Source organism: Varanus komodoensis, unplaced genomic scaffold (genome assembly GCF_004798865.1).
Source record: "Varanus komodoensis strain SLA01 unplaced genomic scaffold, ASM479886v1 scaffold19, whole genome shotgun sequence".
Taxonomy (NCBI): Eukaryota; Metazoa; Chordata; class Lepidosauria; order Squamata; family Varanidae; genus Varanus; species Varanus komodoensis.
The window spans coordinates 21,917,050-21,933,660 of NW_025335550.1; the positions used below are offsets into that span (position 1 = coordinate 21,917,050).

The 16,611-nt window shown below is 44.2% G+C and overlaps 1 protein-coding gene across 1 annotated transcript in view; it reads left to right on the plus strand.

Annotated features, from left to right (window-relative positions):
- Positions 1–4,242: 4,242 nt before the first annotated feature.
- ACO1 (aconitase 1) overlaps positions 4,243–16,611 on the plus strand; it is a 32,621-nt gene continuing 20,252 nt past the window's right edge. The window contains exons 1-5 of the mRNA XM_044428076.1: positions 4,243–4,358; positions 4,834–5,002; positions 10,394–10,531; positions 12,944–13,013; positions 13,773–13,956. Of these exons, the coding sequence (XP_044284011.1) occupies positions 4,262–4,358; positions 4,834–5,002; positions 10,394–10,531; positions 12,944–13,013; positions 13,773–13,956 (658 nt within the window). The 5' untranslated portion in view covers positions 4,243–4,261. The remainder of the gene's footprint in view (positions 4,359–4,833; positions 5,003–10,393; positions 10,532–12,943; positions 13,014–13,772; positions 13,957–16,611) is intronic.

Below are 16,611 nucleotides of genomic sequence, written 5' to 3' on the forward strand. Positions count from 1 at the left end.
TTGGTTCCTTTGTCGTTCTGCTGTAGAAGGTCCATTTTTGTACTTTCAGTAGAACTTGTGCAAGGGCAGTGGACTGTGCCCTCAAATTTCTACTCCATCCTGTTGCTCAGCTTGGGAGTAGCAGCTCTTAACAACGATAAAACTAACTGCATGCTAACCAACTGTCTTCCCTCTGTTTCTAATGTTCAGGTGTGAGTGCCATTCCTAACGTAGCTGAAATGGCACCACGTAAAAGCAGACTTGGCAAAATTCTGAGGTTTGCAGAAGTACCAAAAAAAAAAAAAATCTTTAGAACTTACCTACTTGACAAAACCAAAAAGGCCAGTGAAGACTGAGCATGCTCAGAGGCTGTGCAAGGCTGGAAAAAGCAGGCAAGAAGAGGAAGGGAGTGGAGGGCTGAGCAGGGCAGATCACATCCAGGCTTTTGAAGCAGGAGAATTTGCAATATTTGATTACACATTAGTGATCCAGTAATTTGTCAGATGCTACAGGAATTGAAAAGTACTCCATACACTCTTAATGGTTTCCACCAAAAGCTCACACAGCTGAGAAACGGTGTGGCCTTTGAGGAACCCTTCAAAGTTACGGATCAGGTGCCTCGGCACACTTCTCCATACCTGATCTGTTCATTTTGCTGCCAGGTGAACAAGCTGGTTACTGGGGACTCATCAGTGACAACCGGCTGTGGTAGTCTTCAGTATCCTTTGCCAGATGAATAACAAATATGTTCAAAGCTACTAGCCATGCAAGGGATTGGGGCGGGGGGAAGGCTTCAAAATAGCCCCAGCCGCTGCCTTGTGCTGCAGAATGCACCATCGTCGGCTATTATAGAGTACTGCCAGTACATGCGGAAAATAAGGCAACAGGTTGCGGGCCAATGGTGGGCGTGTTGGACCTTTTGCAGCCCGGGTCCAAATTCCTTTATGGGAAAGGTCTCGAGGGCTGCATTTCCATGGCAGGTGAGAGGGGCAGCAATCCAAAAGGTGCCAGCATATTTTCACTTTGAATTCTCTTTGCCTCACAGTAAGTAAGCCTTTGGAGAACCGCTGCAGCCTTCTAGAACACACCAAATCTAGGAGCCCACCACCCACTTGGAGGGAAGGGCTCTGGCCATCTGGGGAACCCGAATCAGGACCCCAGGCAGACCAGATTTTGCCTGTGGGCCTGCGGTTTAATACCCTTGAAATAAAAGTATTGCTCACACATTTACTGAGTTGGCCCAAGTCCCTCAATTTTGCCAAACAACTCCTTTTTTTTATCTGCAAATGAGAAATTTTGTGCTGACTAATTAGGGAAGTGTTTCTATACTTCGTTTTGTTTCTGCTTAGTCCCTCGCTTAGATGCATGAGTCAACAGAAACATTTCAAGAAGTGAAAAGGAAAGGCGCTCTTTAGCAACAGGTTGGACATTCAACAATGTGGCGCCGTTGCTTGTGCATTACCTAGTGTTTGAGTAGCAACCAGCAAAACTTTCAAGCAAGAAGGGGCACCAGGAAAACATCATCCTGGGGAAATACAGCTGAACAGGGAGAACAATTTAGCTCCATGGCATGTGCAATTTTTTTATGCGTGATGTCAAGAAAAACTGGCAAGCAGGAGGAATCTAAACAGATGTAACCAATTTAAATTTACTTTCTCAGACTGTAGCATAATGTGGTTATCAAGGCTGATATTGGGATACGGTCTGAGTGCAAGCTCATATTTGTAATTGAGGCCCACACTTACAGTTTAGGGCATATGAGACTCACAGAGGTGCTCATGCCCCCTCCCCTGGCTGTTTTTATGACGGCCAAATTAGCCATCATGGCCGCAGCAAAGACCTGTGTGATTTTCCCTTAAAGCAAACTTGCTGGGGAGAAGAATGAAGCTCCCAGGAGTTCACCTGCTTACAAAGGGCAATCATTGCGTTTTGCTTCTGCCGCCACAGTGCAAACTTCAGGTTTAGGTTTGCACAACAGGACCATGCTCATGCGTAACATTTCCACGTAGGCTGCTGTTTTATGCCAAGTGCCTCTTGCAGGCCGTGACTCAAGCAGCCACTTTGGGAGTCTCAAAAATCGCACGCACTAAGATCTACAGCGTCCTGTAGCACCCTTTTCTACACAGTGGTTCTCCGTGCATGCCGCCTGAGTCTGACAACCAAGAATCAGTACAGATGTGTGGGGCCATGGCCCAAAAGCTTGATTCCCTCCTCCCTCTTCGATGGAACAATTGGTTTCCAGGCACTTGTAATGCCAGTGACAGTGCTCCAACCAAAACCATCAAGTTAAATTATCATTCGGCAAGCTGCGGGCCATGAAAAGCATATTGAGGGGAGTGATCTACAGTAGCCGCTTTTTTGAGCTGGAAGCTTCCTATCTTCCTATGCTCCAAATGAGTTTGTAAGGCTGAGATCTACGGGGAAATGCATGCACCGTGTATCCGTTTCCCCACTGAGAGTTTCCTCTTCAGAAGATGCTCTCTGAAACCCCAGTCAGCTAATTCCCTCACTATGCCATTCTCTTTGCACTGGCTTGCCTACGTTCCTTTCATATTCACAGATCCTTGCCAGTCCAAAATATAAATCTTTTTGCATTGCAAACATGATTGAGACTACCGAGTCAAAAGCACTAGTAATATAGCTAATTCAGTGGCACGTGGAAAGCAAGGAAAGTCATGGAGGTGGGTACATCTGCAGGAAGAAAAGGGGAGATGACCTCAAAAGGTGGGGGGTTTTAATCCAGAGATAGGCGGCCCAGTGTATTCCTGTTTTTTGGGTTTGATTTCCTATATTGTTGTTATTGCATTGAATTTATACCCCACCTTTCTTCCTCTTGCAAGGAACCTGAGGCGGCTTACAAATTTGCCATGCTCCCTGGACCTGATGGAAATGGCAGCCTGCTGCTGATTCAATTTAGTGTCTTTGAAATCTTTCAAGCCTTACCATGTGGTGGCACATTAAGAGCAAAACAGTTGATATGGCATAGCAACTAAGAGCCAAACTGTGTATCAGGAAGTGCGCAGTTCAAATTCTACCTCTGCCATGAATTCATGAGGTAACCTTAGGCAAGCTGCTCTGTCTAACCTTCAGTCCTTCACCCCAAGTGCACTATGGGGGATAATATGACTGGATTGTTGTAGGGATTGCAGCTAAGCTAATACAGGGAAACCCTCTGCACATTTCCAAAAGCAAAAGAAATGTGCAGACATCAGCACCACCATAGCAGCAGCTATGTAATTTTTCTATTCATTGTTTAAAGAAAAGACAAAAAGCCATAAGGTTATATTGTATAGATCCCAAAACAAGCATAGAACTTCAAGATAAATAGAATTTTCAGAATAGAAGTCAGTTTAAATAGTAGTGTGTTCATTTCAATTTTATGCAAGGAAGAAGAGGGCAAATTCCAGACAGTTTGACTGCAACCCAATACAAGTCAGTTTAGGATGAAGTTTCATTGAGTTCAGTGGGAGTTACTTCCAGGCAACAAGTACAGGGGTGAGGAGGAAACTTTGACCCCCAAGGATCGCTGTCTGTCCCATGAAGATTTTCATGCTGTAGATGCCAACTTCTCACTGTTAGCCCCTCGCCTTTGATCATGGTCTTGCTGTGGCACATCTCTCTTGCTTTCCGCCCTTTTTGCTTGCCAGAATGTGGAGCTACACTATGTTGACTTCAGGGCCTCCTTTCTTTCTCATCCTGCATTTCTCGACCTCCTGGGAAGACTTGGGTGCAGCAGCCTAATTATCCTACTTAATTCCATGACTGTAATTTAAAGGGGAGAGGCAAGAGAGCTATTTTATTGTTACTATTTTGCAAGAATCACACCTCCAGTGGGAAATTTGGGAGGAACTCTATTCAAGAAGATAGCAAGTTGGTTCCATAATCACAAAAGGACATACATAGCTAGGCATGTCTGACCACATGCATACAAGGTATTTTAAATATTTTTAAAATGCTATTTTAATTGCTTTATTATTGCATGTATATCCCACATGTCCTCCTCTTGCAGGACACCCAAGGTGGCTTACATAGACCTCGTCTTCTATGGCTTATCTTCCCAGCAGCAACCCTGTGAGGAAGGTTAGGCTGAAAGTCAATGACAAGCCCAAATTCACCCAGTGAGCTTCATGGCCCAAGTGGGGACTAGAATCCAGATCTCTTGCATCCTGGTCCCCCTCTCTGACCACTGTATCACACCCGTTCTCTTAATTTAAAGCATGGAACTTAATTCACTGACATGACGGTGCCTCGTATCTTGCAGCAACATCAAGCCTTCTCAGCCATGAGCAACCCTTTTACACATGCCGTGGAGCCTCTGGACCCCAGCCAAGCCACCAAGAACTTCTTCAACCTGAGCCATTTGGGAGACCAAAGATATGGTACGTTGCTTGCATTCAAGGGAAGTTGCTGCACCTGGAGCTTTTAAGCTCAAGTCACGTGGTCATTTGCATCGTGTGACCAAGACTTCCCCAGCCAATGGATCGTTTTGGCTGTTGCTTACCAGTTCTCTGGGCTAGTTTTCCTGCCTCCAGTCCTCTCCATCCCTCCCCAGTGATCACGACACAGACTCTTTTTTCAGCATCACTACCGGAGTGTCCGCACATAAGTGTGCATAGGTCTGCGTGCACCAGAACTGTCCCCGTGTGCATCCCCCGACCCCGAGCCAGCCCCTCACGCATCCCGTGTTTCGCCCCCCGTTTCATATGCTCTGTAGCTTTGGCCCCTCTGTATCAGTGGCAGAGAAGGTTTCTCTTTGGTGCAGCTCAAGCGTCTGAAAACCTTGGCTGCAGTTTGGCAACCCTGGGGAAAAGTCTTACTCTTCAGCTTACCCTTTTTTCCTTCTCCCCCTTCCAGCGCGCTTGCCGTTTTCTATCCGAGTCTTGCTGGAGGCTGCAGTCCGGAATTGTGACAACTTTCTGGTCAAGCAGGATGATGTTGAAAATATCCTGAACTGGAATGTGATGCAGCACAAGAACATCGAAGTGCCATTTAAGCCTGCACGAGTGATTCTGCAAGACTTTACGTGAGTTACAGAATTTTTATTTTGTTTTATGTAAGACTAGGCTGTTGTCATACTTCCTCCTCCTTGTATTATTAGTATTCCTGCTCCTGGAGTGACTTGCATACTGCAATGCAAACATGACAATCTCTTCCTATATGCTTGACATCTAGAAAAAAGCAACCTGAAAGGAAAAGGAGAGGGGTTGGGAAGAGGAAAAAACAGGCAGCATTTTAGCACAGCTGGTGGAATTAATCTTAAATGTGTTTAAGCCATTGTTGTTTTTGGGAGAAGCTGAAGCTCTTTGGAGAAGAGCACCTGACATTACTTGTGGCTTCGTTTTAGCCTGAGCACAAACCAGAGTGAGATGTGTAACCCCGTTGGCACTGGGATGCTCCTGGAAAAAACACACTCAGAGTGTGCACGTTACATCTTTAGCAGCGCAGGCTGAGAGTGTCACGAGGCTGCTGAGTCATGTGCAGAAATGAATCTTTCAGCGAGTCACCACAGCCAGATGTAATCAGGAAATTGTGGGGGCACACGAAGAGCCACATGGCTGTTGGCCTTTGTGACCCCCACTATTCCTTTCAGTTTGTGCTGATGTCGGCACACGTTGGCCAAGAGCGTATTCAGCGGTGGCTGCGTGCTGAAGGAATCCTGTGATGTGGCCACGCGAAAGAAGAATGGCAGAAAGTCTGCAGCTTTTACTTGTACCGTTGCACCAAATGTCTTCAACTGGGTGGGCTGGGAGCTAAAATCAATCCAGGCCTCAGTGGATCCCGCCATCCACACCACCATCGCCTTCAGGGGCGGGGCTAACCCTGCATGTCTGTCTCCTGCCACCGTTCTGGGGCTTCATGTTGGGAAAAGGGAGCAGAAAATCGTTCTGAATTTCATGTAGGGCTGCATCATGGAGTTCAGTGACAAGGACTCCCTACAGCATACATTTATGGCTAGGTTACTAAAAAAAAAAAATCATTAAAAAAAGAAAAGATGATAATTCAACCAAATCTAACAAATGTAAATTTTCAAATATTTTGCACATTACATTTATATCTTTCTTCCTCTTACAAGGCACCTGAAGCAGCTTAAAATGCTATCCCCCTCTCCTCAGAAAAATATCCCTGAGTCTGTGACTGGTCCAAAGTGACCCAGTGAGCTTCACGGTTGAGCAGGGACTAGAATGCAGTCCCAGTCCAGCACTCTAACCATTAGACCACATGCCTCCACAAACCTTGGAATAAAATTGGGGGAGAAACACTGTCAACCCATCCCTTAAAAATACAAAAGGCAACTTAAAAAGAATCCTTGCAAAGTAAGAGCTAAAACCACTTAATGTAGGAGCTAGATTCCCCAAGTTGATTTGTTGTTTTATTCATAATTGCTCATTTACACACACTCCACAAGTATAAACCAGTATATTTGCATCAGTGCCAAAGAAATCCCTCATTTTCTGTTATTTGTTTCTAAGCTGCCAGTGCTGAACTCAAAGATTAACCCATTCAGTACAGCAGGTTCCAGGGTCTATAACAAAGCACAGGAAGAAACTTAATTTAAAATTGCAGTAATTTCAGGTATAGAAAGGCAGAACTATACATTTTGATGAATGAATAGGCAGCTGTCCAGAATGGCATTTGGTGTCATGTTTTCACAAACACCCCAGTCATCTGTAATGTAGTAAAATTCAGCCAGAGTATTGATGGCCTCACTTAAGAGACACGCATTTCCCTGCCCCTTAAGGGTGGCCACCAAACAGAGGAAATGCAAAAAAGAGAGCATATGCTTGCATAAAAACACCTTATGTTAGTTTAGCTGGATATATTCAAATTCAGAAACAGATTCTTTAATTTCAATAGCAATGCAGCTCAGTTGCTTCCAGTTGGAAAGGTGGGATTAGGCGACTTTTTGCCTGCTGGTGCTATGATGGAGGAACTCTTGATAGAGAGCAGCAAGGCCTCTGTCCTTCAGGTTCTTTATCTCTAAACCAGACTTCAGCGAGTGGAGTGATGGATGGCTGCAGGTTATCCATGCCTGCTAGTCACGATAGTATCAGAGAGCAGAAGAATGCTGTGGCATCCTGGTCCCCCTGGTGGACTTCCCCTCGGCATCCAGTTGGCCTCTTTGCAAGCAGGTGGTTGGATTAGGCAGGCTTTTGCTCAAATCCATTGCAGCTCTCTTATGTTCCTGCCACTGAACAGCCCTTTGAACGTCTTTAAACCAAGAACTGTACCGAGAGATCTTTTCAAACAAAGGACTGTCTTCTGTAAAGTAGGACAGATGGGCACCACATCCCTGGTTGATATCACTGGCTGTGGCTGGTTGGGTAATGAGGAGCATGCTGAGATCAGGGCATCGCACAGTTTTTACTGTAGGTTTCAAAGGGATGAGAGGAGAAGAAAGCACAAAGACACCATTCTTGATAGTTAGGTCTCCCATCCAAATTCTAACCAGGCCTGATCCTGCTTAGCTTCCAAGATTAGGCAGGATCTGGCACTTCAGGTATGCTAATACTAAAACTTCAAAACAGGTTGCCATATAGTTTTTGTCCTACAGTCCATAATCTAGACTTAGAAACGCACAGAGACAAACACACTGGAGAAAAATCAAATCAAATCCAAATCTTCCAGAGCACTAGTGAGAGACTGTTTCAGGGCTGGGGGCTGAATTCTTCCTCCCCAAAACCGCCTCTATTGCCAGAAAATGCCCCCCACCTTCTTATCCTAGAGGAAGCAGTAAAGAAGAAAAAACTCTGCAGCATGCCTTTTACTAGAGCAAACAATTATCCCAGGATTATCTGTATTCTTCATTTTTCTTAGAGGTGCCTTCATGAAATACCAGTCTTTGACCCCCTTTTTAGTATGGGTTGTGCTTGTACCTGTGCAAAGTTTTCTTTGGAGAGCTTTGCTTTTGCCCCACGCACGAGCCCCTGGGCAGAGGGACAGTACCGTCCTTGCAGACTTGCTTGATGCAACATGTAGAGGTAACTGGGAAAGGCTGCAATAAGTGAGCAGGGCATTATCATAGAAACAAAGTGGACATACTGAAATGCAAATCAGTTTACATTGTGGTTTACGCCACCAAATGGAGTTTGCAACAGACTGCACTGAGTTGGGTAAACAGACCTTCAGGTAAAAACGTAACAGGTCAGATTTCATTATACGTCATCTAAAGTTTGCTGCTCTTTGGCCTTTAGACCTGTAAAATGTCAGGAAATGTCCCTAGTTCTGGTGTCTGATAGTGCTGGTTTCTAATTCAAGCTGTAGTTCCCGAGTGATGCTTAAACCAGACTTGGAGGCCAAGTGACTGGCTTCTTCGTTCATTTTTTGCATTTGTAATTCACACATAAAATTACAGTGATCCCACATGCGGACAAGCTCAGTTTGCTGGCTAGCAGCAGTTTTGATTAAGCTTTTCAGAAGAAAATGAGACCTGTGTGTTTTCTGAAAAGCCCCGGAGTGTCTCTACTTTGGCAGAAGTAAATTTAAAAACCGTTAGTACTGTTGGAGTGTAAGGGAGCAAGTGCCAACAGAGTAGTGTGATCTTAAGGAGACTGATAACATGCTTACTTATTCCAGGTGAATGTTGCCTGCTTTTCCAGTCTTAGACAGAAACTTGACACATGCTCTTGGAAAGATGTTTTTATTTGCTGGATTTAAAAACTGTACTCAATAGAAACACACATGATTCCCTGGGCAGTGAACAACATTGTATAATTATGATATTTTTAAAAAATTAAGAATTAAATTTAAAAACTAATATTTTAACAAGATTTATTCTAAGCCAGGATAATGGATAAGTCATCACTAAAAATATTTAAGATCAAACTACAATTAAAATTAATTTAGTACAATTCAATCAATTATTAAAATGCCTGTAAAATAAAACTCTTTTCTCCTGGCACCAAAGCGATCTGGGGAGCTGATTCCAGAGATTGGGTGCAACCACCAAGAAGGCCCTTCTTCCATTCGCCATCCCTTTCACCTCCTTTGGGGATGGCTCTTCAAGAAGGGGCTCTGGGTCAGATCTTAACTGGGTAGGTGATTGTGGGAGAAGGCAGTCCTTCAGCTACCCTGGATTTGGTTCAGCTTTTAGTAGACTCCAGTAACAATATTTGGAAGAGGAGCAACTCTTGAAAAGATTAAATATTTTAATCAGTTGTTGCGATGCTGCAAAAATTGATGTAATAAAATTCATCTACAGCAAGGGTGGGGAGAATATAGATCCCCAGATGTTTGAGACTTCAGTTCCCAGGTGCCCCTGCCAGCATAGCTAGTAGTCAGGAATGCTGGGGTTGAAGACCAAAACATCTGGAGATCTACCTTTTGCCTAATCCTGCATTAAAGAAATTGTATTATACACAGGCAATCTTTTGGAAGAGAGTTAAAATAAGCCCACCTAATTCTATCCCAAAGGTCACCTTCATAACTAGCAATGGTGCAACTCAGCACTGAAATCTGTGGATGGATGGTTAGTTGAGTGGATTTTAGATAGTTGAAGAAATACTCTGTGAAGTAGTACTGCAAGAGATCTGAGTGGTTTCCCTTCTATTCCAGATTACATTTAGTCTGGAATTTTCTTTGCCCAAGTTGAATTGTTACCCTGGTTACCTTTCAAAGAATTTCACAACAATGAGCCTGTTGTAATAGGTGAAATCCAAAGAAACTTTTTCACTCCATCCTTAAAGCTGACTTAGTATCTTCCTCTGACCTAGAATTGTTATTTTGTCACCTTGATGACTTCAGCGGCAGGTGACAGAATAGCTATACCTCCACTGTTTTCGCATACAGTGATTTTATTATTTCCAACTTGAATGCCTTTTCCTGTGTGTTCCAGCCTTTTACAAGCTTTTCATAGTCAGAGAAACTGAGCATTTCGCTTCGTACAACTGAGCCCCCCTCCCCAAGGTTCAGTTCAGATGATCTTGCATGATTTAGCCTAGGGAACAGGAAACAAAGCCTGTGCGCTCTGTCTAGCCCCTTTTCCATTTGTATGTCAACTGTTATCAGTTGCCCCATTCATTTCAACAGATCCACTCACAGTTAGACGAACATTGGATACAACCCACTGACTAAATCTGCAAACTCTTACACACATCTTTTGATTTCTTCTTCTGGTTTGGAAGTCCAGCGCCAACCAGAGTTTGTTCATTCAGACAACCACAGCGCATTATGGTTAACACAGAGTGCAGACTGAAAGCAAAAGTGCTAGTGATTGGAAGGAGGGAGAGAGTCAGCAGGTGACTTGTTGGTTTGGGAAAAATTTGTCCCACGCTACAAAGCAGTACCAATGCTGGTCTTCTATCAAGGCACTTTCTCTTTGTGCATTTTGGCTGCCGGGTCTCACTTGTAAATGAACGTGGCGCCTGGGATGCTACTTCATCTATATGCCTTGTTTCCTTTAACTGTTCCCTTGCAGAGGTGTCCCTGCAGTAGTCGATTTTGCTGCTATGCGAGATGCTGTGAAAGATCTGGGAGGAGACCCGGAAAAAATCAACCCGATCTGTCCTGCCGATTTAGTCATTGATCATTCCATCCAAGTTGACTTTAATAAAAGGTAAGGCATGGCAAAGGATTTTGATTCCAGCTGGATGAAAGAAACCCTCACAAAGTAGCTAGCGTTCATTAAATTCTTGCATTAAATTTCCTTAAGCCTCGGTAATCATCTACTTCTGGGGGGTTAATCAATCTTGCAAGTATCTCAAGGCTTCTGTTTTCTTAATTAATTACCTGTCTGTAGATGTGTCATCGGGGGTGGGGGTGGAGTTGTTTATTTGTTTGAAGGAATTTTTAATCCTACTTTTCAGCCAGAAAAATGGCTTTTAGAGCCACATATGAAGAATAATAAGAGAGTCTAACCTTTCCACAAAAAAAGGAAAAGCAAGCAAGCAATTTGGGGCTGCTTACATCATTTAAAAATAAAATGGTGTATCAAAAAATGAAGACTGACAGTAAAGGAGATGTTCAGGCCTTTGTCTAAAAATGTACGCTATAAACCAGAGCCAGTCCAAGATATGTTGCTCTACAAGGTGGAAGAGCAACTGGTGTCCACACACACACACACACACTCTAGCTGTATAGTCAACATGGCTAGCCAAGTTATTTTGGCACCAAGGCAGAAAATCCTATTAGCATATTCCCTGGCATTAAAAATACAGTGATAATAGATTTGATAACTGACCATTTCCTGCCTTTGAGTAACACCCCAAATCGACTGCTTCTCCCTACCCTATAATAAGGCTGGCCCTGCTGTAAACTTGAGGGCTTTTTCTGAAGAGAGGAAGACAAACTGTGTTTCCTGTCAGCTCAGGTCCCAGCAACTTTAACATTTCCAAGAATAAGTCGAGTGTCCTCAGCCTTGAATGTTGGGCATCAGAGCCTCAAATAGTTACATTCTAAGTAGTTCGTTAAGAATGAATATTTAGCATATTAGGCTGGTTGTAGTTATAGTCCAAGTTGTGGTCCACCTTTCGGGTTTTGAAAGGCTGCTTAGAGAAAAGGCAAGTAAAGCTGGAAGAATATGAAGTGTGAAAAATTATACCTGGCATGGAGAAAGTGGATAGAAGTCCTTCTCCTTCCCTCGCAGTACTAGAACGCAAGATCAACCCATGAAGCCAAAGGGTGCAGGTCTCCTGGCAGGCAAATGGAAGGCTGTCTCCACACAGCAACAGAATTTGCACAGTGCATGGAATTTGCTGTCACAAGAGGAGGAGACTTTAACTTAGGAATCCACACCATGCATCTAGGCAGCTCTCTCACCTTGGAGCTGGGATTCAGCGCTCCGATCCCCTTCACCAGTCAACCTGCAGCCAGGGCAGAAAGAACCAAGCCGGCTGCTCTTCAAGGCTGGGAGAAAGAAGGAGGGAAAACTGAGCTAATGTGATGTTCCTCCAGCTTCCTTTCCCTTCCTTCCAAAATGCTCTGGATAGATGGGCCAAAAAGACTGCCGAGCGGAAAATGCAGAGCAGGAAATCCAGGATGGGGGCAAGCAAGTGGGGAGAGATTGCTTGCTTGCTTGATGATTGGTGTGTGTTTGTATGAGTATATATATCCCACCTTTTTTCCTTCCAGTGTAACTTAACTAATTCTCCTGCCCCTCTCAATCTTACCTGCACAATGACAACCCCATGAGGTAGGTTGGGCTGAGTCTGCAACTGGCCCAAAGTCTCCCAGTGAGCTCCATGGCTGAGCGGGGACTAGAACCTGGATCTCCAGAGTCCTAGTCTGGCACTTCTTAGCCTCTGCACCACCTCCCCTGCTCTTTGTGGGATGACAGTAAGCCTCCCAATTCAACAACACAGGGTCACACCTTTAAACTCCTCTGAAATGGGATTGGATGGCTTCATGGAAGAGAAGGCCTTGGGTGGCTGTGTGCTGCCTCCGACAACTGGGGCTGGTAACAAGGTCCTGAATGTGAGTTGCCAGAGGACACGAGCAGGAGAGCACTTTTCTCCTTGCCCTGTTTGAGGGCTTCCCGAAAGATGGCTCATGCGGGAAACCGGAAACCAGACCTTTGGTCTGATCCAGCGCAGTTCTTCTTGTGTTCTTGGATAACTGTGTAATCCAGAGACTAGTCCTTGGACCATTCGGTACATTTGGAAAGCAGGGAACAACTTTTGTCAACTCAGCAATTTCCTGCCCATGGAATGCGTACTGCTTAGCTAATTAATGTTTTTCAACTTTCCATTACTTTTACATTCAGGCTAGACTCTGCCAATGTGCCTGCATTCAATATGGAATTAGCACTCGAGCCAGACAGCAGAATTACCACAAAACCTACTTAAGCTCTCTTCACTGCTTTTTTCTCTAGCTCCCCGGTGCAAAGTAATTAAAGCACATAGAACAGCTGAGCTCAATAAATACAAGCCTTTCTTCCTGTCTTTCTTTCTGCCCACACACGTTGGACCTCGCACTACATCCTGTTGAAGGTTTACCATGCTGATAATCCTTCTTTTTCTTGTATTTGCAGACCAGACAGTTTGCAGAAGAATCAAGAATTGGAGTTCGAAAGGAACAAAGAAAGATTTGAGTTCTTAAAGGTAAGGGAAGAATTCTACCTCTTCTTGTATGAATTGTAGAATAGAAGAGTTGGAAGGGGCCAGAAGGTCCAGCCGCCTGCTCAGTTAGCCCCAAGAGTTAGGCCAGTTCAGGGGTGGACAGATGGCAGAACTGCAGCTGCTCTGTGATCCTCCCATGAACTGGAAACTGCAACCAGAGAGAGGAGGCGGCTAAACCTGTACAGCAGGGATGAGTAATTTGTGGCCTTCCAGATGTTCTGGGACCACAACTCCCATCAAACCTTGCCAGCATAGCACATCTGGAGGACCACAAGTAACTCAGCCTTGCAGTAAAGTTTTTAATCTCTCAGAAGATGGGAAGGAATGAAGAGTAGCACGTGCCCTTGGGCCTACAGTGTCGAGTTTTGTTGGTTTTTGTCTTGCTAATGGCAAATTTCTTCTGTTAAAAAAGAAAAAAAAACATGCACAGATTTTGAAGATTGTGATTTCTACTGAATTTTTGAGTCTGCCATAAAGGCAGACCATCTGCTGTAGGAAAACTGTTGTCCTGGTTTTGCTTGATTTCCGAATTTTGGTTTCAAAAGTAGTGAACAGTGATGCCGGGGTGGAACTTTAGAGATGCAAGGATGAAGTCAGGGATGGAATCTCTGGTTTCCTGACTTTTCGTATCTTAGGACCACCTGACAGAACATGGCGCTTGGGTGGGAGAGGTAAAGCTCTGGCGGGATCTTACTTTTTCCTGCACCTGAGGGATTGCACCTTTTCCATTTTGTGTTTTAGTGGGGCTCCCAGGCCTTCCAGAACATGAGGATTATCCCTCCAGGCTCCGGGATTATCCATCAAGTGAATTTAGAATACTTGGCAAGAGTCGTCTTTGATCAGAATGGGTATTATTACCCAGACAGTGTGGTGGGCACCGATTCACATACCACAATGATTAATGGCTTAGGAGTCCTTGGCTGGGGTAAGTGCCCATAAGCTTAAGCTACCTGTTCACTGGGTGGTAGTTAATTTGGCAGAATGCACGAAAGAGACTGTGTTCGTTTTTAATTGCGGCTAAGCTAAGCCTGTTTCTTCTTGTTTTCACAATAAACAAGTTGAAAATGTGGTATTTTTATATTCAAAAAGTTTGAGAAATATGTGTTTACTGGTTGGCTTTGTACTGTGTGCATGGACAAACACTTAAATAATCTGGTCACAATAGTTTTGTAAGGGTTTTCACCTGTGAACAAAGACTCCTAGAAGGCAGCTGCCTGCAACTTGGTGGCCTCCAGATGTTTTGGGTATCAGGTCAAGAAAAAGTCTAAGAATAGGAGGGACTGATGAGAATTACCGCAGTGTGCTGTTGTTGCTGCTACTTTTAATGCATGAAGAATTTTATTTTGTTCCTACAGTATTCTAGGCCATGGGTGGGCAGAAGATACATCATCAGGTGCTTTATCCCCTGTAAGGCCACTAGCATGGCCAGGTCCAGTCTAATGGAGTTCCACCTTGTGTCGACTTCTGTTTGATTGTTTCCAATCTTAGGGTAGGCCTATTAAAATGAATGGGCTTAAGTTAGTGATTCCTTAGTACTCCCAAGTCCCATTCATCTCAATTGGTGCGATCTAAAGAGAACTAAAATTTTGTGCAGAACAAAATGCAGAAGGGGCACCATATGTGTCTCTAAACCACTACCTGTTTTCCCCATCCCCTTGAAGTAGCGAGGAGGGGTCTGCACTCAGTGTGAGAGCATGTCCTTTTGGCACAGTCCAATTCCTGGCATCAATCAAAAGGATAGCAGATAGCAGATCTGATTAAAAACTTGCTTTGACCGCTGCTGCCAGTCAGTGTCAGCAGTGCAGCATTGGTACAGAAACTGTGGCCCATGGGCCAAAAGCAGCACCTGGCTCCCTACTTCTGTTTGACAGCCTTCTACATCTGCCACTACCACAAAAGAGGGAGAAGAAACACTCTAGGAAAGTACTCTATGATGTGTGTGTCATAGAGGCTACATTCCTAGAGCATCCTAAGAAGCTGTTCTTGAAGGTTCTTGGCTGCTTTCTAGGATAGTTTAGAAGTAGAGCTTCTATGGCAACAAACCATACAGCCTGTTCCTAGTGTGTTTTTCCTTTTAAGTGGAAGGATTGAGTTGGGGTTTTCATGGCTGTCTTTGGACTGGGGGGAGGGGGGAGAGGAAGCGAGGCAAAGCAAGGCTTCAGACCTTTAATGCTTTGACACGGAGCTAGCGTTGTTGTTGTAACACCAAGATCATTGCGGATGGAGTGTATGTGAGATCTGTTTGAGTGAGTGTGTCCATATGCATGTGAGCTCCTGCTTTCCCAGCAGGCCTCTGATGCAGTCCTCAGGGCCAAAAATAATGTGTTCCCCCTGTAACACAGGGCTAGATATTTGGTTTGTTTTATATCTTGTAACCCACCCAGAGAGCTTCAGCTATGGAGCAGTATAGAAATGAAATTAATCATAATTGTTTTCAGACCAGTGGTTTATCTTGGAGTAAGGCAACTTGGTATTTATATAAGGCTTGAAGCCCAAGGCCCAAATGCAAGCTGCAAGAAGCTGACCAGATTTCTGGCATGTCCCGTGTCCTTACCACATCTGCCCCGGTTGTGAAGGTGCTGCATTGCTTTGCAATGCTGAGACGTTACTGCTACTATGCTAAGCGCCATGTGCACAACAGAGAGATTTGGAATGGGTTCTCCCACTGCTCAAAGCATGTGAGTAGACTAATATGAAGGGCCATGGGCCACAGCCAGCCCCTGTGTCAACTGCAGCTTCTCCAACTCCCTACAAAGGGAGGTACTTGGGACCTTGCTTGTACTATCAATTGCTAGAGACTGTGCCTCATATATACACATTCACATTATGATTGTACTGTACAGAGTCACACCTTGGCGTTTCCCTAATTGCATTGCATCTCTGCATGGGTTAAATTCACAAACCATTTTGATGGCCGGCCTGGCTGAAAAGATAGGTATAAATATAATAAATTTTCTGCATGGATTCTTTCGGTTTGATTTTTTGGGGGTGATTAATGGTGTCACTGAATCCTCTGACCATAGTTAAGCTAAGAGGATTGGAGTTAACAGTGGTTAAGAGAGTCTTGTGATCTCATATTTTCTAGTCTGTAGACAGAAATGAGCGAAGAGAAGTTGAGTTAGATAGGTAGTAATTTATTATGTGCTAAGAAATACTGATCTAGATCCCTGAAGCTCCAAGTCTTCAACAAATGATTTAAAACCAGGGTTTAAAAATAAAAGCGCATGCAGCTTTAACAACAACATCTTCTGTCTCAAATGTGAAACCTGCAGAAGATTAAAAGCCAATTAAAAACACACCTAATAGTTTCATGGTTCCCATAGAAAACCCTAATGGTAATGTCTCTAATGTTTCTGGGGAATGTTTTGACTCAGCACTTACAAACAAGCCAAACATTTGACTGTCTTCCCATTCCAGATGAGGTTTCTTTCTTCTCCCTGCCCACCAATCGTGCTAGAAAAGCATTACCAGATCAGCTAGTAGTAAAGCTTCTGAGATCAGCCTCCCCAACCTGGTGTCTTCCAAATCTGTTGAACATACTGGCTAAGTATGATGGGAATTGTAGTCAAACATACCTGAA